The sequence below is a fragment of the Sorghum bicolor genome, chromosome 9, assembly GCF_000003195.3.
Source record: "Sorghum bicolor cultivar BTx623 chromosome 9, Sorghum_bicolor_NCBIv3, whole genome shotgun sequence".
Taxonomy (NCBI): domain Eukaryota; kingdom Viridiplantae; phylum Streptophyta; class Magnoliopsida; order Poales; family Poaceae; genus Sorghum; species Sorghum bicolor.
This window is the reverse complement of record NC_012878.2, coordinates 4,928,223-4,952,704: the sequence shown is the minus strand read 5'-3', so window position 1 is coordinate 4,952,704 and position 24,482 is coordinate 4,928,223. Positions and strand designations below refer to the sequence as shown.

Sequence of the window (24,482 nt, the reverse complement as noted above, 5' to 3'; positions counted from 1 at the left end):
GGATAATATCAAAAGACAATGCATAAATATACAACGTACTTAGTATAAAAGAGATAACCTTTGATAGCAAACAGTGGATAGACAACTCCAAACTTTGGGTATTAACTTCACTCTACTGGATCCAACTGACTGGTTGATCACAAACCTAACACTCTTCCTGAATATGGGGGAAATAGCAAGAATGAGTCCATGTCAAACTCTACAAGTATAGTAACTAGATTGTATAGATCCCACAATCTCATGATCAATATGACATAAATAATGTAGAGCATTAAACAATAAATAATGAGTATTTTAACACAGCAAGAATCATCACCCCTAATGCAAGAATCCCCAAGGCCACTTCTGACCGTGAGCTCGGCTAGTATACCAGTTTTTAACACTCTGTAAAGGTTGTACATCTTTACCCATGAGTCATGATTTACCCTTTCGCCCGAGGTGATTAGCCTCTTAACCCACTACCAAGGAAGGTCGACAGAGATCACTATGAAGTCTTTCAAAGGTTCGTTTAACAAGTTAGGGCTGCTTGGTTTCATTAGTCAGTCCGTGTGATCCACCCACAGGAATCCACGGTCTGTTATTCCCCAATTGCGCCACACGGGTAACCGCTAACGAGCTAGAAAATTTACTCATACTTGACTAAAGTCAGAGTCATTATAGCCCTCATGGTTGCACTGTTGTCCCGGTTATCACTTACAGATAAATCATCAAGTGGCAAAAAAGTCATTTTTATCATTTATTACTTAGCATTAATCTAGTCATAGGATCATGGTCACAGAAATAAAACCCAAATGCTATACTTGCCTTGATCCAATTGCTCTTTCTTATCCTTTTGGTTCTGCTAGTCTTACTTGTTGTCTAAGCTCTAATCTTGATCACCAAAAACTGCTCTCCGACTAAACTCGATCATCGATCATCAACACACAAACAATCGGAGACAACATACATGAAGCAAACAAGGCTACAATTAGAACAGTACACCATTCATGTAAAAACAGTATGAAAAGTTTATAAAATGATTCTACGCATCGCTACGATCTCATAGACGTAAGACGGAGAAGATATGAATTTTCTAAGATTTTATATAGAAAAGTAATTAATTAAATAGGGTCACGAAATTAAAATGTTTCAAACTAAGTAAACAGTGTTACTAACATGTATATCTTGTGATTACGAATCCAACGCAATTTGAGAGGGAATAGCCCGAGAGGGAACAGGGAGGGCTCGCCGCGGTGGAGAAGGTGCTCGGTTCGGCGAGATCCGAAGAACGGCGATGGGTAGGGCTAGGGCTCGAGTTCGGCAACTTGAAAGTGAAAAGGAGGGCACAAGGAAGTCGTGAAGCTTTATAACGTGTCCGCTAACCGATTTGGCAAGCACAATCCTTAGTTCAGGGGGATTGGGTGCTCCTGGGAGAGTATCCCGGTCAGATACGCGAGGGAGACAAAGGGGGAAGAAGGTTGAGACGCTAGCGTGCGGGCCCAGAGGGTCAGAGATTGGAAAAAGCGGGACCCTATGTTGGGCATTCTTAACGTCATTACCAAAAGTAGACTTAGTTTTCTAATTCTGATAACGGTGCCAAAAATGCCAAACTTATCCCTCATGCCACTTAAGCTAAGTTGTCATCCCCAGCATGACATGAGAGACGTGGTATTGAAATATGCAATTGCTATTCTAAATAATAACTAAGATCTACAAGCGCACAGATTAATACCGATGTAGCATTTTAACCTGGAAGTATTCCAGGTATCGTTATTTATATTTTTACCACTGGGAAGGGATTTCTAATCATCAATGTTGATTATGGAATGGAATATAGAATTGAGTATCTATCATTGCATGTATAATTGAGAGCACTTATCTATCTCTTTCATACAGGGATAAATGTCACATAAGATATAGATAAAGTATGAATGGTGACAAAGATAATTAATCTGATCAGCATAACTAGCCACATATAAATAGGATAAGCACCTCAACAGATATTCTAGCAAGTCATTAGCATGGAATTAGGATGAACTACAAGAATATTTTCTAAGTTATTCTTAACTATAAAGTCTAGCATATCATAGTTAGTGCAATTATACTTAGCAATCATTGTGAGAAAGGACTAAGCCCATGCATAGTGATATTATCAAGGAAGATGAGAAACATAGCAATCACTCCCCTGTAATAATGTTGCTCTGTCTGCCCTATACACGAGAGGGGGACTATATAAGAATCAATGGAGCTATCAACACCACGAACTACCCCGCAATCCGGCATATAGGGTACAATCGCAGATAAATACGGTATAGGCACCACGCCTACACAATACTTATCATTTACCCACTGTACACATGGATAAACGCTATACGATCCTAAACATGTATATAATTCCAATCTAACTAAGCCAAGCATATAACTATAATAAACTAAGAACAATATAATTGCAAATATAAACAAGTAGAGCAAAGTTATAATCAATATATTGAAGTAGAACAAAGTCATATTCATAATATTGAAGAACAATGATGAACAATTGAAGAACAGTGGAGGAATTACCAAGAATCCTCTTGACAGATCCAGAAACCAATCGAAGATTGACTCCTTCTAGTTCTAATCCTATGTAGCTATGCTAAACTAGAGATCTATTGATGTGGTGGCTCTAGGGCTTGATCAGAGGCTTCTTCTCCCGAGATGGATAAATGAATTAGGGTTTCATATGTGCTCTCCTCCATGGCCTAGGGGTCTGCTTATATAGTCCTTCCAAATGAATATGGGTCGTTAGATCAAACCGACATTAATCGCACGATTTTACTTAATCCCTTAGGTCGGTGGAGCATGATCCGCGAGATTGGTTATGATTGGCCCTCAGGCCAGGGCGGGCGCCCAAGGGGGGAGGGCGGGCGCCCTGCCCCCGGGTCCGCTCGGCCTCCCGTTCGTTCTCGTGGCTTCTGGACTCTTCTAGATGTTGGATAATTGCGGTGCACGTTAATATCTCTATGTAAACCCGACATGTGGGCCTTTCCTCCATAATTCCTGATAACCCCCTGCAGAAATAGACAAACACCAAAACTCGTGGAATTCTGTCAGATAAAACCCTAAGTCTGGATGTCGATTGTATTTGGATCCTTTTCTTTATTTATTTGATGATTAAATTTGATACTTAAGGACCGTCAACACCCGGCTGCTAGAGAAAAGAAAGAGAGAGGGGGAGGCGCGCCCGTCTGCTGGTTGAGCGGGCCAGTGGCTAGGCCGCGCATGGGGAGAAGCTAGGGGATGAGTTTGGGCCGAGCACTGAGGGAGAGGGGGAAAGGAAGGGCGCGGGCTGGCCTAGGCTGGGCTGGCCATTGGGCCGAAGGGAGTGGGGAGGAGGAAACAGGCCGTCACGCCGAAACTTGAGAGAGGGAGAGGTTTTGCTTCTTCTCTTTTTTTTCTTTTTCTTTTAATTCAAAACCTATTTCAAATCCATTTTAAAAATCTGTTTGAAATATTTTTGAACTTATGTCAAGCACACACACATCAATAAATCAAATGCAAAGGCATGCATGCTCAAACATATTGCTGAACTCCTATGGTGAATTTTTAATTTAATGAAAAATATTATTTTCCCTATATTTCATGAGCACAAAAAAATTCATAAATAAATCATTTTAGCTCTATTTCCAAAGAAACAAATTTTAGGGTGTTACAGTAGTAAGAAGGTCGGTAGCATTCGTCGTAGGGCAATTTCTGAGCGTCTAAAAACAAAACAAAATTACCAGGAGATGGAGAAGGGCGTCACGAGCTCACCCAAATGCTTTGCTGGGGCGGAGAACGTGCGGGCGAAGCTCGTAACGGCGGCGCTTGGATTCGATGACTCGGCGAGATCCGAAGTGTGTCGGTAGAGCGGCTAGGCTGACCCGTGCTTCGTAGATGGAAAAGGAGGGAGCAGGGAAGGGTCTAGGGCTTTAAGGGGCTCGATTGGGCATGGTTAGCAAGATATCCCGAGATTTCTGGGATTGAGGAACTGCCCTGTTAGGAAAGAAGGGAGTAAAAACTGCTGTGCGGGGCCCGGTTGTCAGCGAGAGAAGACGAAAGAGAGGGCGCACGCGGCTTGGGCCAGATGCTGGCTGACTGGGCCGAGCTGCTGCTGGACCGGGGCAGGCCTGCGGTTCCGAGCTGGGCTCTAGCTTAGCTGGGCCGAACGCAGGGAGAAGCTTCTTCCTATTTCTTTTCCAAAGCATTTTCAAAAGGATTTGAGTTTAACTAAAATTAAGACAAAACACACAGCACAAAAATCAAAATATGCTCCAGCATGAATGCATAAACAAGTTCTAACCTTATGATAAATTTTAATTTCAATAAAATTTATTTATTTACTAAATTAAATGCTCATAAGAATACTTAAATAAATTCAATTAATCCTATTTAATTGCAAATCAAATTTTGGGTGTTACAAAGCATTGTGCGAATGGTGAAGCACTTGGAATGGCCTTTTCCCCATTTCTTTTCAGCGAAAACAGGTAACACCTACTGTCGTATATACTCCCTCAATCCCAAATTGTAAGTCATTCTAAGAATTTTGGAGAGTCAAAGCATTTTTACGTTTGACCAAAATTATAGAGAGAAATACTAAGAATTGTAACGTAAAGTGAGTATACTATGAAAATATAATTAAGAAAGAATCTAATGATACTTAGTTGGTATCATAATAATTATTATTTTATCATATAAATTCGGCCAAACTTAGAAAAGTTTGACTCTCCAAGATTCTTGAAATGATTTACAATTTGGGATGGAGGGAGTAACTTCTTTCCCATTTGAAACACGTGACATAGTCGCCATTCTCTGGGACTGACCTTTGCTTAGTGTTCTTTTTTCTGGACAAGCTCCAAATGTTTAGAAGGGCACTCATCTGTCTTCAACTTTAAAGTATAAGTCAAGTTGAAACTCATGGTGTTTGTCGCGGTCCCAAGCATCAATAGGTTTAGGGGTCTTTTTGTTGGAGGTGGTCATGGAGGCAGTAAGCATCTATAGGTTTAGCTTGAAGATAATTATTTTGATTTTAGCTAGAAGATTTTGGCATCAATATTGCATCTAGAGGACTAAATAACAAAAAAATATTTTACTATCACGATATGCAATCTAACTCGCACATATATGCTCTATATATCCTATCCAAAGGACAATTTTCCTCACTTGAACAAGTTTTTACAGTGCATGTCGATATCTCACATCATTCACCAAGCAAGTATTGATTCAGCCTAAGCCAACTTGACTTGAGAATTAGGTAGGCTGATACCCAACATTGTCCCCAAGGTTAGAATACATTGTTCACCATCCAATATATTATATGTCTTTTGAACAAAGAAGAGAGATGAAGAGGAAAATGTCTCACGCACTAGCAATGTCCATATTACTAAGCCCTCAACGACTTGAAAACACTAGTATTAGATATGTAGATCTCGAGGAGATCTAGCGACAGATGGTTTACACGCAACTGGATGGCGGGACATAAACAACCAGTCCCATTTGATTGAATATATGTCTAGCAGCAAAGCCGACTATATTAACTGAATCAGCCAACATAGGCCAAGCAAGCATTACCATGTCACCTCGCCTCTCTAGTTGGCTGTCACTATTGCTGCTGCTGACATTACTGAGTGGATGTTATTCTGAGGAGGCGTCGCTCCCCACTTGTCTATCATCCGTATGCAATGGCTCCAACACATGAACTGCACCATCGCTCATGCCCACTGCGATCTGGTTAGGCTTCCAGGGATGCGTAGCGACAACCGTGGGATAGATAGTTTCACCGCGACTGGCAATAAGAGAGGCAACAAAAAAACAAGACATTGGTTACCAGAATTGAAACTGCCACTCCACGAAAAAATAGGAACTGCTTGAAACTCTACGGTACCTGGATATTGAAGATGGTATGTAGGCAGAGGGTGCTATCCTGCATTGCAACGTAAGAGATTCTGCCTCAAATATTCCAATTGCACCATCACGAAATCCAGCATAGACCAACAAACAACCAAGTGAGTATACTGCACTTGAAATTGGAGCACGGAGTACGTCTCTTGGGAACCACTAAGTCATGTAATATGTTAGTCAAGTCCACATAAGAGATGGAAATATATATTGTTACAGAAATGTCAATGACTTACCGAGCACAAGCACTCTAGTTGCCAATCATAGATTGACAATTGGCTCTCATGAACTACTAAAAGATGTATTTCATCATAGTGAAACTGTACCATTGTATCACCAACTAAAGCACCGGAAAGATTAGATGGAGGTCTGATGTATCTCGATGTCACCATCTTCCCATCTTTCAAGCCCCAAACACATAGCTGCAATTTAGTTTCATTTCATTGCAAACAAGAAAAGACAATGGTTTAGAAGCAAAAAATACAATATAAATACACTACTGCATAACTTGCAGTCACTGTCAGACTATCACTGCCAGTTGCTTTAGAACCAACAATGATAATATATCGCCGATTTGTTGCTACAACCGACAGTGATTCAATAACTGACAATGATAGGTAGGTTTCCCTTGCCAGTTCGTTGTTGCTTTGTAGCTATGAATCACTTGTTTTGAACAAAGAATACGAAGTCAGATCAAGACAAACTTTATACAAAAAGTTGTAGAGTTCAAGGAGATATAAAATTCATAGTTGACATCTTTTAAATTTGAGATGGTTTATATGTCAAATATTCAATATAAGTTCTTGGATTAGATTCGAGATGGTCGACAATGTTGAATGAAGACAAGCCGACATCAAAGTTATAGTACTCTATGAGACCTACAACTTTGGGGTTGACAAGCTTTTTATTTAAGATCGCTTATAGTGTCAAATATGCAATATAAAGTTCTTAAATGTGTAGTTAAAAGAATAGCAACAGTGATATATATAATCATAAGTGTTAATAGCTCATATAGTATAGATTACCATTAATGGTTCATGGCTATATCCAGCAATGACATCATTTCATCACTACCAGATCTAGAATCGACATTGACAGGCAAGCCCCATCACTGTCGATTACTCTATGATCGATCCGATTCCGACAGTGATGCTGGCTTTAGACCCAACAGTTTTCTTGCATTCAAGACTGTATTTAAAGATCTTTATATTATTTAGCAAATGGACTAAACACTACTACATAAAGGATTTTCGGAGGCAATCAAAATTGATTTTGAGAGAAGGACAATGAATCTTCCTATATCAAATAGTCGGTGTTAATTGGGCACAACACCTATCAAACACTACCCCACACGCTCAATTATGACTATATATGATGCTATCTTTTTATATCAATATTTTTTAATCTTCTATTAAATATTTTGGCTACTAAAGAACTCAAATGAAAAAAGTATTGGCTATAAAGTTTTAAATCTTATCAAGCACTATAACTTTTGTATAAGATGTCTCCATCTGAGATTGCGTGAACAAATTCAAAAAATTTAATATCAGAATATGTGAATTTAAAACAAAAAAATTTAGACATTGACAAACATTAAATCAAAAACTTAGCAACAATAGAGATGTAGATCAGGTTAGCCACTACAAATTTGGTATTAACTTTGTGAAACATTAGAGGTTGCTTACAAATTCTAAAATTTGAGTTCATATATTTAGGACTCTAAATGACTTGAAATCCAAACATTTTCGACTATAAATTTGTTATGAGAACTACAACTTTGTTATGAGAATGTCATTATTCATGGTGGTCTGAAAATTGTAAATTTAAAATTTTGGGACTTTAAACAATTTCAAATAAAAAAATTGTCCACACCAAAGTTGTAGATTCCACTGACTGCTACATTTTAATATAAAATTTGTCTTCATACGAGTTCATATGAAAAGTTATGAATTATTTTTGAATTCAACTATTTATAAATACTGGCATCTTAAGATGTCCAACTCTGGAAATCGATTTTTATAGGTGGTCACTTTGGGGACGCCCGCCTTTGTGAATGATTTTTAGAGGCGAAAGATTTCTTGGAGACCAACAAACCATTTATGGAGGCAGTCCCTATTAATCAGAGAAACTGTCTCCCAAATTATTTTTGTGGTATTGAAAGAACATTATGAATGCAACGCATATAACATTGGGGTTGAAGCCATGCTCACATGCACTGTGATTTCATTTAACTCAGCATTCCTTTAATAAAAACGACCAAATTGCCAGTCCATTTTTTTGATATATATTAGAATTCACACCTGAGCATCAGCACCGGAAGATACAAACACCTTCTTTGAATGTGAAAATGCTAGTCCAGTTATCTTTGTCCGATGAACCTTGAGCACAATCTGAACATACACAGTTCGGTTAAGATGAGCCAATATTTGCCTCATTGATGTTAAATGTTAACTATATGGTAATTAGTACATTGAGAATAGTGTTCCACATAGGGATAATCCATTATAATTAAGAATTCTTAGATGTTTAAATCTCGAGCTAACAACATATTTTTGATGTTTTTTGGATCATAACAGTACACAAGGTACTTACTACTCTTCATGGTGTTGCTGGAGATACCACAAACTTGTGATGGAATATGTAAAAGTACATAATTTATTATGTCAAAAAGAACATATGTAAAACAACATTTACAATCTCATGATATCCTGATGCATAAGTAAAAGATTAGGGGAGTATGTGTATTTCCAGTGCAGAACCATATATGATGAGTTTGTCAATACTCTAAGATTCACGGCAATTGGGATGACAGATTCACGTTTAATACTCACTTTATTTTCTAGTAATTGAAGATTTTGGATATGGTATAATTGAATTGAAGACTCCTCAATAAAAATGATGCTCAAATCTCCTTTCTCCGTTCCAATAAAAATGATGCTCAAATTTCTTTTCTGGTCGAATGCAAGGAAAGTTGCAGCAGGTGGAGGTGACGTGAAAGTAGCCATGACCTATGAGAGATACCACGAAATCAGTGAAGCCAAAGAAAGGCCCTGCAACTATGAAATAAAAAATAATTTACGGAGGTAGTCATGGATGATTTGTAAGAGATCAGTCATGGAATTAACTACTTGTTGGAAAAGACATACCTTGAATGTCTTCATGTTGAACAATGAGACTTTGCCACCAGAAGCAGAAACTAGATAGCTGTCATCTTTTGATAGTGCAATGCAGGCTGTTGCTTCTTCCGGGTTGTTGCCATTAGTAGTGTTGTTTGTCATTAGGATGCCATTTTCCGGTTGCCATAATACAGGTGGAACAGATTTGGACAACTAACGAAAGTAGTGATGGATGGTTTTTAGGAAACAACCAAACATAACTGCAGTGTTGAAATTAAAATAAGCTAGTGGTCCTATCTAACCTCGCCACGTGGATTCTTATCACTCTGCTCCCATTTCCACAGCTTATGAACAGCATTGGAGCAGAGAGCCAAAAGTTCCATCCCATTATCTGTGTACAGCAAGCGCATAACCTATGAAGAAAACAAATAAAACACAATGCTTATCAGAATTATACCCTGCTCTGAATATGACTACAACAGTTAAATTCTACTGAACCAATCGGTGACTCGGTGTGTGCTATGTCATCAAAATCATAAGCACATCAATATATACTCCTGTGTGATATTCCTTGCATGTAATAGAAGATGTATATGCAAACGTTGTTGAACATACTTTGCTTGGAGATGCTTCCGGATCTGGCATACGCAGTATTTGAATATGTTCTGAGCCAACGATGTCCGCCAACTTCCATGCCTCCGTTACTAACTCAGGGGCTCTGCTCATTTCCATACATGCCTACCATTTGTTTGATACTGTTAGGAAATAAATATATTTTCATACAGCAGTTGTAAGGATTGACTTGTCTTTAATTCACATACAACTAGAAAAATGTAATTTCCTTTTTGAATGGCAGTTTAAAAAAAATCTCCAATGTTTAAAAAACGTATTTGTAAAAGTATTTGAGTAGAAAACACTTATTTTTTCATAGCTCAATCTTATTCTTTAAGAAAATTAAGATTATTTTATAGTGGCAACAAGCGTACAAAAACAAAAATGGGTTCACAATTTTGGTGAAATTTCATCAAATTCCCTAAACATCTTCTTTTCTATTGGGGTCTGATAAATTTTTGTATCGGCCGAATATTGGTGAAATTTTTTTATCTCCCTTTCCCACACTTGACGCCACCAGCATAGGCCACTCACCCGTCGTTAGTCCATCTTACTACCATTGCTCTACCTATGTGATAGGTGTTATGTATATAATTGTCGTGCATGATGTTGACAGTCTTTCTTGTGAAATGAGGCCATTTTTTTTAAAAAAAAGAATTTGATCTAAAATTCCGTGATTATTGCTAGGGGCCGAAATTTTATTTATCCATATTGTAAACCCTGTGACCATGAAGGTCAAACCATCATAAATGAATTTACTGTGAGCCGCGCGAAGTGCACAACACAAGTACAACCAATCGGATGGCGAACTATATGGCATCTACTAGAAGACGACTCCTCTGTGTGAAGGAAAATCCGGACTACCTTTTTTTTGTATTTTCAGCCTTTTTAAAATATTTTTGGCTCTTTTGATGAAATTTAACTGTTCATATTTGGCCAGAGGTGTTGCGTAATAGGAGTAGGATGTCCACAACAGGGAATAAACGGTAATGCTATATATAGAGCGTCTGATGCGCCTCATTCTCTCCAGACGGACGGACGTGGCACACGCCACACCATATCTTATCCTTTGCTGCATCCTCATCCACTCTTGTGTCTCTCTCTCTCTCTCTCTCAGTATCCACCGGCTCATTCTCTCCCACCTCGGCTCCTCCTCCCCACACCTGAGCATGGCCATGGCTGCCTCCCCGTCACCGCCGACAGCCTCATGCACCCCGGTGCACCCTCCTCCTCCTCCTGCTCCTCCACCTAAGCATCTCGTTCCCTCACCACGGCGACGCCATCCATCCACCCCAGTGGATCTCGAGCCCAACGTGCCTCCTTCACCCTAGCTCGCCTCCCCAACCTCGACGGCAGCCATGGTGGCCTTCCCGTGGTGAATCCATGGAGCAGTGGTCTCCTCATGGTCGATCCATGGAGCACGATGCAGATCTAACGGCGTGGTGGTCTTCTCCACCTAGCAGGCGACGGCAGCCCATCCCCAATCCCATCCATGGAGGCGGCTCGATCAGTACCCTCGATGGTGCCCCCAACCCATGTGCCTCCCCTCTTTCTCTTATCTCGCGGTTGCAGGAGATTTTGCGGTGTTGCAACATGTGTTCATGAATGTTGCAACTGTTGATTTGAGATGTTGAATCATGATTTTTTTTAATATTTTGCAACAATCGTTTCTGAGATGTTGTAATATGTTTTTCTGATGTTGCAACAATCAATTTTAAGATGTTGATTAATATGTTTTTTTATGTTGCAATTGTCGATTTTAAGATGTTGCAACATGTTTTTTATGTTGAACTGTCGATTTTGAGATGTCTGTAACATATGTTTTGTGGATGTTGCAATAGTTAATTTAAGATGTTGTAACAGTTGATTTTTTTTATGTTACAACAAGTTTTCTCTGAAGTTGCAACATGTTTCTTTCGATGTTGCAATGGCCAATGCCATTGTGGTGTCCTACCCCGGTCCCGTGACAAACGGCACCTGCTCCCCCAACAGGGAGACCCTAACCGGGCACGACGTCCTTTTTCCCTTTCCTTCACAGCTTCGCTGGCCGTGGATGCGGGGGGGGGGGGCGAGTGTGCTGGACAGGACGCGGGATGGAGGGTGGGGCAGGGGGGCGTCCGCACGCGTCGGGGCGGGGACGTTAGGCGGATGGGTTGGGCGAGCAAGCCTCACCATATGTCGGGGTGAGGGTACGCTTAACTTCGGGCGTGTTAGTGAACGGGGGAGGGCGTCCGATGGAATTCATCCCCATTAGACATCCGGGCGCCAGCACTTCCGGGGAAGAAAAGCAGTAAAGAAGGAAGCTTATTACCTACGCCCTTCGTCCCTTCATAAGTGTTGTCAAGATTTTTGTACATATCAAACATTTTTAAGTTTATCTAGATTTATAGAAAATTTTGTTCGCTGATTTATTGTTAGAGAAAAATACTATTGGCTGATAGAAAAAGTACAGCTTATAAGACAAGCGAATAGGCTATGAATAACATTTATGTATCCTAAAAGTTTATTATACAAATATACAATGATTAATCTAGTGGCGAGCTGATCATAGATCATCTGGTAACAGGTTTCTTATGGGTCAAGTTCAAGTCCTCGACTTGGTATGGGTGTTCGCATTCTCCTAGATTTATTCCTGATTTTTTTGGCGCTATACTTTTAGGGGTAATTTCAGTGGTAGGCGCCGCTCCCGTCGATAGCGAGGCGCCTATGGTAACTTCGTAAATCTCGTGATCTGTCGACTCAGTCTTTTTGGAGGTGCTCATAAGGGGTAGGATTTGTGTACGTGTGTTTATAGGGATGAGTGTGCTTGCTTTGTGAGTGTCTACGTTGTACTGTGTAATTTTCAAAAAAAATGTAGTGATTGTCACACAAGATAATTATCAATAGTGAACTGATCATAGATCAGTTGGTTATGTTTTTTGTAGTGGAACCTACTAATCCGGGTTCAAGTTCCTGACTTGATATGGGTATTCACATTTTTTTGATTTATTTTAGGATTTAATGGCATTATGCTTTCAGTGGTGGGCGATGTACCCGTCAAAAGCAAGGCGTTTGTGGATTTGAGATAAATAAACTTTTTTTTGTGGCTATTGCAAAGAAAGGGACATGAATTAATTAAAGAAACAATTAACAGTTATTTGGAGACAGTAGCGTTTGAAAGCACGATCAGTTCATACCTCATGGTAGCGTGACAACATTTCTCCATTTATCCTGTTGCTTAGAACGGTGGGATGTTTTGGATGGACTGTGGCCGCATGCTTCAAAGCAGCCTCCGCTTCGTCCACCTCACAGATACTGGCATCCTCACAATCCACTTCGGCTATAACTCTCTGGAGCGAACTTGTTCCAATGTTCTGGAAGCCAAGCAACTTGTCAAAACCAAGGTGCAGGTTCTCATCTTTTAGAGACCGCACACGGACATGAAACTCAAGGGATTCAAGACTTGGCATGAAAGTATTAGATGATGCTACCCTGCTGCTGTTGCACTCGCTGCCGCACAGATCAAACCAGATAGATGGACCATATATCTTTATGATTCTCAGCTTGCGAAAGTAGACAACACCTTCATCAGTACGAATCTTTATGCTAACTACTGACTTGGTGACGGTGTCACTAGAACGCAGTATGAGGCAACTGAGCTCGGGCAACTTGGCAAGGGTTTCCATGTCCTGGTCTTTCACAGCTACCACTCTCACATCCAGATAGGAGAGGTTTGGAGCAAGCGACGAGTTAATCCATGCCGGCAGTCCAGCGAACACCATGGAGTCCAAATGCAGGAAACGGAGATGCCGACAGGTGAGCGATCCTGAGTCGCTCACCAAGTACTCAAATGAAACGCTCTTAATTTCGAGTTCCTGGATATTGTGCTGATGGCCCAGGGACTCCAGCAAAGCACTCCCGATGCTCTCACTGATCCTAAAACCACGAATAAAAGCCCGGAGCACCCTCAGTTCCCTCAACTGACCCAGCTCCTTCACAAACCGCATTGCAGCATCTTCATCAGCTTCACACCATATACAAAGCTCTTGCAATGATGTCAGCTTACCGATCAAACCAGCCGGCACTCTTGTGGCAGGACATCGTAGGCAAAGAAGTTGCGTCAGAAGTCCCACCTCCTCAGGCAGTTCCTTTGTCCAGTCGTTCGGTACTTCCAGTGTTTGCAGAAACCTCAGATATCTTGCCTCCCTAGGCAGCTGACTGATATCTTGTCTGAGGTACCTCAAGTGAAGTAAACTCCCAAGATAATCCTCCGGCAGATTTTCGATGCAGTTTCCGTCCAAAGCATGACAATTTACCATTTCAACTACACGTAAAAATGGGAGGCGTGGGCTTAATGCACAAAAATCGCACCGACTGGCAAAGATGGATCTCACTTTGTCCACAGCGATATTAGCCAGCTGACCAGCGTCGTGCTCTTCAACACACTGCAGGGCTACCCTGCGAGAAATGCTCCCCTGTAGTTTCTGTCGCTCACCACCATTAAATACAGTGACAAAATTTTGTTCACTCGACACTTGATGTATCAAATCAAGAACCATGTCATGAACTGAGCATGCATCAACGTACCCTCCATGTTCTGTCTCTTGTGCCTGGATCATGCTTCTATTTATCAATTCATTGAAGCACCTTTCCCCGAGCTCAAATAATCCTAACCCTTCTGCTGCTGCTTGTTCCTTAGAGATGAAATCTTCAGCAATCCACATCCATATCAATCTATTTTTCTCTATGATACTATCTTCCGGAAATATGCTTAGATACAATAAGCAAGCCTTTTTTTAGACCAAAGGCGTTCACCCAGCTTTATTAGAAAGCGTAACGATCACCCAAGGCCTGAGCACTGGGGTTTCCAGTTTTACAGAAAAAGGCACACCTGAACAGCGAAAAACAAAACTCGAAACACTCCAAGAACCTCTAAGGTCCGAGCTACACCAAACGATCAACCAGACAAACACTCTAAAAGTGGACACCCAACACCAACAAAGAAGCTACTGTAGGTTGGAGTCTAGCAGATTGATCATCTCGTGCGCCGTAGGGTCCAGCTTTGTTTTTAGAAGTGGGCGCCATGTCTTGATCAACATCAGTGTCTTGAAGATGATCACCTTGGGAGACGAAACAATTTTTTTGTTGATAGCCATGTCATTCCTCGTCTTCCAGATTGTCCATAACGCACCTGCACATATAAAAAGCGTCACCTTGCGCTTAGCACCTCTACAATCTTCAGCAAACTCCATTAGGAAATCTGTGCAATTGGTCGGGGAGGCCGACCAGCTCAAGGAAACTCTCAAGAATGACCAAAGATATACTGCAAGTGGGCACTGGAATAAAATGTGATCGGTTGTCTCCAAATTATCACAAGCAGCGCATTCCTCCGGCCCTGACCACTGTTTTTTCTTAAGCTGGACCCCTGATTGGATTCTATCATGTGCCGCCATCCAGATAAAAATCTTGACTTTCAGAGGGATATTACATTTCCACACATTCATCAATCGCTGATCTCTAACGCCTCCAAACGTAATAGCTCTATATAAAGAACCTGAGGTGTATTTCCTGGATTGTTCTAAGGCCCAAAACATTTTATCTCTACCTTCATCCAAGTTAACCTCCATCAGCATCCCCTGCAACTGCTCCCACTCCACTCCATAAATCCCCCGGAGTTGTCTTCTAAAAAGTATACGCCATTGTCCCTCAGTAAAGGCCTGGTAAACATCTATATCAGGATGCAACGCAATACTAAAGATATTGGGGAAAAGGACCTTCAAAGGACATTCCCCCATCCAGCAGTCTTGCCAGAAACGCGTTTGATGGCCACTGACTACTTGAATCATTCTACCCCTCTGGAACCAAACTCGTATGTCAAGTAAAGACCTCCAAAATTGGGAACCCTGTCTATTTCTGATTTGGAAGATACTCTTCTCCCCCAGATATTTTTTCCTTAGAAGTTTGCAGCAAATATTGTTGTCTTCTCTCTCTAGTCTGTCAATCCATTTTGCAAGCAAACTAGTATTCATAGCTCTAACATCCGTGAAACCCAAACCTCCAGCTTCTTTAGGTCTACTCAAAGCTTCCCATTTGATCATGTGATACTTACGTTTTTTTCCAGTACCTTGCCAAAAAAATCTCGATCTAATAGAGTCAATAGTCTGGTAGTTGCCTTCATACAGCTGGTACACACCCATCGTGTACATAGGGATAGCAGATAAACAAGACTCAATCAGGATGGACCTGCCTCCGGAGGACAGATAATCACACTGCCAAGTCCCCAGCCGTTTTTCAGCTTTGTCACTGACATATTTGAATTGTGCTTTAGTTATCTTACAGTCACTGACTGGCATTCCTAGATATTTCATTGGAAAAGAGCCCATTTTACACTTAAGAACTCTAGTAACTTCCAGTTGATCTTCCTCAGTCACACCCATTGTGTAAACCTCACTTTTGTCAAAGTTTATTTTCATCCCCGACATTGCCTCATAGCAATTAAGGATTAATCTCAAGTTGTTCACATTCTCTAGAGAAAAACTCAGAAAAATAACTGTGTCATCTGCATACTGTAAATGGGTTAAACCACCATCAATTAGATTTGGAACCAGCCCCTGAATTATGCCTGCCACACTTGCTCTGGACAGCATAGCAGAGAGTGCATCCGCAACCAAATTAAATAGTAGAGGGGAAAGAGGGTCTCCTTGTCTCAAACCCTTGAAACTTCTAAAGAATTCTCCACGTTCACCATTGACATCAATACACACTCTACCACCTCTAACAGCACAATTGATCCAATGTATCCACCTCTCATCAAAGCCTTTTGCCCTCAAAACATCTTCCAAAAAGGACCAACTAACTTTGTCATACGCCTTCTCAAAGTCCAGTTTCAGAATAATTCCAGGTATTTTTTTTCACCCTCATTTCATGCAGCACCTCTTGGATAATCACTACTCCCTCTAAAATATTTCTCCCTGGAATAAAAGCTGTCTGAAATGGACTAATCAGCTTATCCACCACTCTTGTCAATCTTATAGTGAGGACTTTAGTGATAATCTTGTATATTACATTCAGGAGACAAATTGGCCGAAACTGCTTTACATTTACAGCTGGCTTCACTTTAGGTATCAAAATAATAACACCATAGTTCAGTCTCCATAACTCTAACTGACCACTGTGCAGGTTATCCAACATTTCCTTTATGTCACCTCTGATATAACTCCAAAAGGTCTTAAAAAATTCCACACTAAACCCATCAGGGCCAGGAGCTGTGTTACTCTTCATTTCTTTAAGTGCAAAATCAAGTTCCTCAAGACTAAAGGGTCTAACAAGCCATTCATTCTCATCACCAGATAACCTCTGATCCACAGGCCACATGTCAGACTCAAGACGAATATCTGGTAGTTCTACTCTTCCAAACAATTTTTTGTAGTATTCAGCGATATGGGCTTTTAACTGATCTAGTGTATCAAACATCCGATTATTCTGCTCCAGCACTGATATATGCATTTTCCTTTTTCTCCCATTAGCTATTTTATGAAAGTAACCAGTGTTCATATCTCCCTCTAACAACCAAGTTTCCCCCCCTTTCCTTTGCCATTGAATTTCTTCATCAGCCAGAACTTTTAAAAGATCTTTTTCCAGGACATATCTTTCTTCCCATTCTGATTGCATAAGATCTCTGGTTTCACTTGACTCATCCAACTCTGTGATCCTTCTCATAATATTCTGTTTGTATTTCTTCTGGTAACTGTCTACATTCTGGCCCCAACCTTTAATGGCTCTCCTTAATCTACCAGAAACTATGTGCCAATGATCTAAAGGGTTCACCTTATATCTGGAAGGCCATTTACTTTTCACCCAGTCACAGAACCCTTCTTGTTTGGCCCAATGAGCACTATACCGAAAGTAGAAACCTTTAGTAACATTTCTAGTCTCACTATTGGAATCCAGAATAAGGGGATTGTGGTCAGACCCCAATCTTGGAGTTGTCAAAACAGAAGCTAAATTAAACTCATCTTCCCAAGCATTTGAAATCAGAACTCTATCCAGCACACATAGGATTGGGGGAGTCTGTTTATTAGACCATGTATATCTGCTCCCAGTACGATTCAGCTCTCTCAGAGCAGTATTACTGATCATATCATTGAAGGCATCCATTAGACCCACATTAACATTTCCAGTAGACTTTTCTTCCACTCTTCTGACCAGATTAAAGTCACCACCTAAGCAAACAGGGAAATCTGTATCCAAAATTTTTTGCTGAATTTCCTCTAGAAAGTCTCTTTTCTGCTCCTTATGAGCTGGACCATAAATGTTAAAGAGAATCCACTCAAAACCTCCATTTCTCATTGTCAGTTTCATATTCTGAAAAAATCTACCCTGATCTTCTTCTGACACCATAGCCACCTCTTTATCAACCCCCATCAACATACCTCCAGAGTGACCTTCACTGGGGACCCAGCCCCAGTGCATGTCCCTCTTCCCTGCAAATCTATTTAACTCTCTTTGACTAAAAGCAGTTTTTATTGTTTCCTGCAGGCAAATACAATCAAAATCATGCAAAGAGATTAACTCTAATAATTGTTTTCTTCTTGCAGCATTTCCCAGACCTCTAACATTCCAAAATAGTATCTTCATTTATAACTGATAGAGATAAGATATCTTTCAAGCTCTTGTCAACCTCTAACTGATTTGCCTGTTGTAGCCGTGGAACCTCTACTGCAGTGTCACCATTTCTATTAGAACTCAAAGTTTGCTGCTGGGTAGTTTCAGAACTCAAAAGAATTTTGTTTCTAGCCTTTGATAAGGCTTCCACAGCTTCCTCCCGAGCTTGGATTAGAGAAATATTAGCAAGTCTACTACTCTCATCAGACCCCAAATTAATACCACAAGCTCTAACTATTAACTCAACATGATTAGAAGAACTGGTAATAGAGTTAGAACTTGATGAGTTACCTTTAGATGCAGCTGAGGCTTTTTTGTTCATTGCTTTCACCATCATTGTGGTCCCATCCTCCTTCAGTCTTGAACTATGCCTGATAGTATCAATAAGAATACTGGTTGATTTAGCAGACACTGGAACTGTCCCCTCTGCACACTTGGACTTAGAAGTAACTACCTCTACTTCATGATCATTATTCTTATCCTCATTCAACTCAGGCTCATCTGATTGCCCTGAGAGGTTCTCCTGTGTTGAAAAAACTTCAGGGGTCAACTTTTCTGTTGGCAAAGCATAATTTTTGTTACTCTCAACTGGCACTTCCTCACTAATCTCCATAAAGCCTAGATCTGCGAGCAATTCCCTTTGATCAGAATAATTTTTAATGGTTGATCTCACTTGCATTTTTTCTTCCAAATCAGTAATCTCCTGTATCAAGTCCTTTTTGCTGTCATCCTCAGCAACTGTCCTACTGGTTTCATTAGACCCCACTGCTCCATTTCTGTCATTATCCAGATTACTTGTTTGTCTGCCCTGATAATTTGAAGGACCAGCTCCATGAGAAGTAGGCCCCTTTGGTGGAGACTTTCCAGTCTCAAGCCAGCCATGGCTTTCCTGAGATTCAGGATCTTCTTCATCTGTCACCTCCCCATCATTTATATCAAAATCATCATCATCAGGCTTCGTAGGAGGATGTTGTGGCAGCTTATCAGAATAAAACCATGATATTTTCTTGCCCTTCTTGTTAATAAACACTTCTGATGCACCACCAATCTTATAGGGGTCTTTGCATGAAACCTTAACCCACACAGCTTTCCACTGCAGAGAAGGTATATGTACTTCTTCTGGAAATCCTACCAATTTGGCCAACTCTAAAACAGCAAACTCAGTTCTGGCAACATTAGGAATACCCATAGCTCTAACCCACACTGTCTGAAGAGTCAGGAATGTATCAGGCTCTCTATCAGTCTCCTCTATTACTGCCACCATGTCAGAAGTGATAAACTTGCTTTTCTGCATCTTAGTCAGCAAGTTCATAACAGGTTTAGAAGCTTCTAGAAGTTTATAAGCAAGCCTTTAGATGTGAAGGCAGATCATAGTAGCTGAAACACAAAATCTTTCTGGTATTGTCTACATCATCATTGCCTTTATGCCCAAAACCAATTGAGTTGTAGATCTCAGACAAGTCCTCCCCTGGTTTACTGGCCAACAAACTAGCAATTGTAATAATAGCTAGTGGCACACCGCCACATTTCTTCAAAACTTTTTCAAATTCCTCAGCTGAAGGCCTATCAAAATACTTCCCTTCACCGTCAACTATTCTTGCATATAATAATTTTTCAGAGTTATCATGAGAAAGTGGCTGTATTTTGTAAGCTTCACCAGCATATGCGGCAACTTCAGTAATGCGTGTAGTGATCACAAGTCTACTTCCACAATTACTTTCTTGCAGAGCACATCTGACTAATGTCCAGGTTTTCTTGTCCCATATATCATCAATAACAATCAAACACCTACATATTCACAAGACAGTACAAGAAATGGTAAATAAAATGAATAAGATATAAAGAACGAATTGTGCTGCTACACAATCTATAATTATTATTAGCAATGAGCCAGTGATGAATAGCAATCATTAATGAATCGGTTCTCATACTAGCTAGCTCGATCGTACCTCTTTTCCTTGACGAATTCGTTGAGTTTTCCCATGAGCTGATTTTCATCCAAACCTGTTAATTTGGAATGAGGGTAAGTTTCCTCATCAAGGGCTATGAGAATGTCTCTAAAGACTTTCTTGATGTCAGGATTGCGACCCACTGGAACAAAAGCCCAGCATTCAAAACGCAGTTTAAGATGGTCATAGACAGCTTTGGCTAGAGTGGTTTTGCCTAGCCCTCCAAATCCAACGATAGAGACGATCTTCATCTCTGTAGTACTGGACAGATCCTCGTCGCCGTCCCCTACGGACAGCATATTTATGAGCTCATCCCTCGGTCCCTCGATGCCAACAAGATCCGTCGCTCTTTTGTATAGATTCAGGATGCGAGGATCGATTGTAGTCGCAGCTACAGGCTTGGCGACAATGTTGTCTAGTGTGTACCTGCCTCGCCTTGCTGCCACCTCCTCAAGCTTCTCGTTAATGACATCTATCAGATTGGAGATCTTGTGGCGAGCCTTGCTCTTCTTGAACAGCCTGCCCACCTTTTTCCGGAGGCGGCAGAGGATGTGTGGCTCAGTAGGATCATTAGGGTCAGCCACAAGCACCAGGAATGTGTCGACGACGTCTTCCATGTCGTAGGATGCCTCCCTGACTTCACTCGCCCACAGCCTGACCAGCTCGTCGAGCTGGTCCGGTGGCACATCGCCGATCTCGCGGAGGACGGCGTGCACCACCGTGAGCTCCCGTGAGAGAGACTGAATCTTCTTCTTCACACCCTTCTGGAGGCCGTACTCCTCCTTGAGCAGCTCGCCTAGCTTGGGAAGAAGGCTCCCCATCACCCCCCTTACCAGCTCCATTGCTGCAAGCGTAGCGATGGCCCCTGCAGTATTGTCAACAAGGGGAACAGAGTGTCGTAGGCTCATAGCAAGACTCACCTAGCTAGATGCACCGCTTGTTCTTGGTCTGAGCTAGCTAGTCTGGGCTGAAGCCGGAGAAGGCCAAGACAGATAATGGTGGCAGGTGACAGCGGCCATCACCAATAAATGGTGGCTCAAAAGACAAATATATTATTAGTTAGTGCGTTCAGTGTCATGTCATCGAGATGCAAAGCTGAAGACCGCGTGGGCTCTGTGTGTGTGTGTGAAAATAAAAATAACCAGAGAGAGAGAGAGAGAGAGAGCCAGTTGACGACAAGAGAAAAGCTGAGCTTTTCATTTTCCAATCGCTTTATTAGCGTGTGTCTGCTTGTTTCACGCAGAGCTTGGAAGTTGCACAAAAGAGAAGGAAAGTAAGTGCTTTCTCTGTAATGCGTGTCTCTGTAAGGTTAGAATGCATTGTTCACCATCCAATTATGTCTTTTGAACAAAAATAAGAGATGATGATGGGAAATGTCTCACCCACTAGCAACGTGGATATTACAAATAATCAACAAGTCCTCAATGACTGGATGCAGCGATGGCAGAGGTGATTGCTCTCAGGGAGGGCCTACTGCTGGCTCAGAATATTGGATGCACTCAGCTCATTATCCAATCGGATTGTGTGGAGGTAGTAGAAACAATGATGCAAGATGGTTTCTCAGCTACGGCAATATACGACAGTAGGTGTTACCTGTTTCGCTGAAAAGAAATGGGGAAAAGGCCATTCCAAGTGCTTCACCATTCGCAGATCATCTCCAATAGTTTGGCAAATTTTATTTCCTATATCTTGGAGTTTGCCAACTCCCAAATTAATATGAGAAAGGAAAAAAGGGTCCATCTCCAATAGTTTCCTATAATTGACTTGAAGAAAAACAAAATTTTGGACCCACTCATTTTTCTCCGCGTTTATTTCTTTGCGCATCTTCGCTAGGTCGGCGATTTCGCGCTATGTCGCGGTTTGGCACCGTCGCCTGGTCACGGACCACGTCGTCACCATTTCCTACTCGCCGCACGCTGCTCGTCAGGAAAGCAAGGACCGGATCGGATCAGCTGGCCGCGGACGCTGCTAAGGCTGGACGTACGTTGCTCAGGCCTCCGGACGTTGCTCCAGCCGCCGGCCATCGAGAAGCCAGGCCGTGCAGGTATCCAAGTTTCGTGCTTGCTGATCAATACTCAAAGAAAAGCATACTACGTGAACCAGACCTGCTTCGGCTCCTCCAATCAAAAAGGAGTCATGTGCGGCTCCATGGACCTGCGTCCAACTACCTGGCAGCGACAGCGAGCGGCTCCTCCACGCTGCGTGAGGGACGGAAGCACGGAGGCGAGGCGAAGCTGGCAAGGCACGAGACGAGACGGCGCACAGGAACAAGCCTTCGCACGGCGCCGAGCGAAACTAGATGCGAGCCCGGGGAAACCCGCGCATATATGCGCACAAACCACACAATTATGCCAACTTCCCAAAGATGCCAAAGCCGGATGCCAAATTATTGGAGAGAGCTTTTTTCTAGTTTGTTAAAAAATTAAGGATGCTAAAGCCAGATGGCAAACTGTTGGAGATGCTCTAACACCCAAAATTTGATTTGCAATTAACTAGAATTAATTCAATTTATTTAAGTATTCTTGTGAGCATTTAATTTAGTAAATAAATAAATTTTGTTAAAATTAAAATTTATCATAAGGTTAGAAACTTGTTTGTGCATTCATGCTGGAGCATATTTTGATTTTTGTGCTGTGTGTTTTGTCTTAGTTTTAGTTGAACTCAAATCTTTTTGAAAATGCTTTGAAAAAAATAAGAAAAAGAAATAGGAAGAAGCTTCTCCTCCCAGCGTTCGGCCCAGCTAAGCTAGAGCCCAGCTCAGAACCGCAGGCCTGCCCCGGTCCAGCAGCAGCTCGGCCTAGTGAGCCAGCATCTGGCCCAAGCCGCATGTGCTCCATGACAACATGTACGAAACTTTACCAATTTTTTACCATAGCATCCACATATGCTCCAAAGACGTGTCGCTAAGTTATGTAATTTTTGGACTTCATTTGCATTTTATATAATTTAATAGCACTTCACGCGCAACTTGGTCGCCGTGTTCCGTGGGCGATATGTTCGATATTTCATGCGTGCTCCTGGATATGGGCTTAACATATGCTATGTAAAGCGAATATCAATTTTTGAACCGTCGAATTCGGAGATTCGATACACCTGCAGTTCAAACCCGCGTTTATCGTAGAAATTCAATTAAACCAAATAAACTAATGATATATAATAAAAAGATTTTAAAAACTACCAAAACCTTAACATATACTATTAAATAATGTGTAATACAAAACAAAAAAGTTTGAAAGCAAATATAAAAAAAAATCTTTGCCGAGCGCCAAAAGTTAGCGCTAGGCAAAGAGATGCCTTTCCGAGGGTTGAGCTAGGCAAAGTTGACCTCTTTGCCAAGCGTTGTTAGAGGGCCCTCGGCAAAATTGTGTAATGACCAACTTCATCACAACCAAAAAAACAAACAGAAAAAAAATCAATTTTTTTTTGAAAAGTTGAAAAGCCTTTGCCTAGCGTTGCCGATCTGGCGCTTGCGGCAAAGAATACTTTGTCGAGCGCCAGATCAGGGGCGCTCGGCAAAGGAGCCACCAGCCCTTTACACACACATAAGCCAGCGGAAAAAAATCTCACACACTCCACTACCGCGCCTCCCCATCCCGCCCACACACGCGCCCGCGCCCACGCCCTGCGCCGCCGCCCTCAGCTTGCCGCGGACCCCGTCCCGGCCCCGACCTCGCCTCGGCCGCGCCCGCGCCCGCGCCGCCCCGTCCCGGCCGTGCCCGCCCGCGGCGGCCCCGACCTCGCCTCGGCCGCGCCGGCGCCGCCCTGTCCCGACCGCGCCCACCCGTGCCGGCTCCGGCCCCGCCTCGGCCGCGCCCGCGGCGGCGCCGCCCCGTCCCGCCCGCGCCGCCCCGAACCTGCCTCGGACGCGCCCGCGTCGTCCCGCCCCGGCCGCGCCCGCGCCGGCCCTCCTCCGCCGCTGCTGCCCGACCGCGCCCGCGCCATCCCCGGCCGCTCTCGCCCTACCTCGGCCCCGACTGTCGACCGCAGCACGCCCCCGCCTCGTCCGCTGCGCACCGCCCCGCGCCGGTGATGTATGTGATTGTCGGCCATCGTGTTGGTGATGTATTTGTGGTTGTCGGCCACCGTGTCGTCTTTTTTTTGTAGGTTTGGAAACCTCCCCGTACAGGGAGGTGCTGCCGAAATTTTTTGTTCTCACTAATTGTTTTTTTCAGGAGGGCTCCCGTTGGAGGATAGCCGGAGGAGCACAACTCGGCACTGGCCTGCTAGCCTATCTACACCGGCACCTACGGTATAACCCCACTTTCCG

The 24,482-nt window shown here is 42.3% G+C and overlaps 2 protein-coding genes and 1 pseudogene across 2 annotated transcripts; 1 reads left to right on the top strand and 2 right to left on the bottom strand.

The window, feature by feature from the left end:
* On the bottom strand, positions 5,282-21,208 carry LOC8076007 (annotated as a pseudogene).
* LOC110430366 lies at positions 14,394-19,594 on the bottom strand. Its single transcript, XM_021447995.1, has 2 exons — positions 18,558-19,594; positions 14,394-14,793 (listed from the first exon to the last, which is right to left on the bottom strand). Exons 1-2 carry the CDS (start codon positions 19,576-19,578, stop codon positions 14,609-14,611), a joined length of 1,206 nt encoding a protein of 401 aa, XP_021303670.1. The 5' UTR covers positions 19,579-19,594; the 3' UTR covers positions 14,394-14,608.
* LOC110430379 (translation initiation factor IF-2-like) lies at positions 22,066-24,245 on the top strand. The gene is made up of 2 exons (XM_021448036.1): positions 22,066-22,457; positions 23,714-24,245. Exons 1-2 carry the CDS (start codon positions 22,066-22,068, stop codon positions 24,243-24,245), a joined length of 924 nt encoding a protein of 307 aa, XP_021303711.1.

Excerpts from the sequence above, each read along its gene's own strand:
- LOC110430366 (XM_021447995.1), bottom strand. The coding sequence starts at position 19,578 with ATGAACTTGCTGACTAAGATGCAGAAAAGCAAGTTTATCACTTCTGAC. Across the intron at positions 14,794-18,557 it reads AGCCTCAGCTGCATCTAAAG|GTGCGTTATGGACAATCTGG; the intron begins GTAACTCATCAA and ends TTATATGTGCAG.
- LOC110430379 (XM_021448036.1), top strand. The coding sequence starts at position 22,066 with ATGTCGCGGTTTGGCACCGTCGCCTGGTCACGGACCACGTCGTCACCA. Across the intron at positions 22,458-23,713 it reads GGCGAGGCGAAGCTGGCAAG|ATCAGGGGCGCTCGGCAAAG; the intron begins GCACGAGACGAG and ends GTCGAGCGCCAG.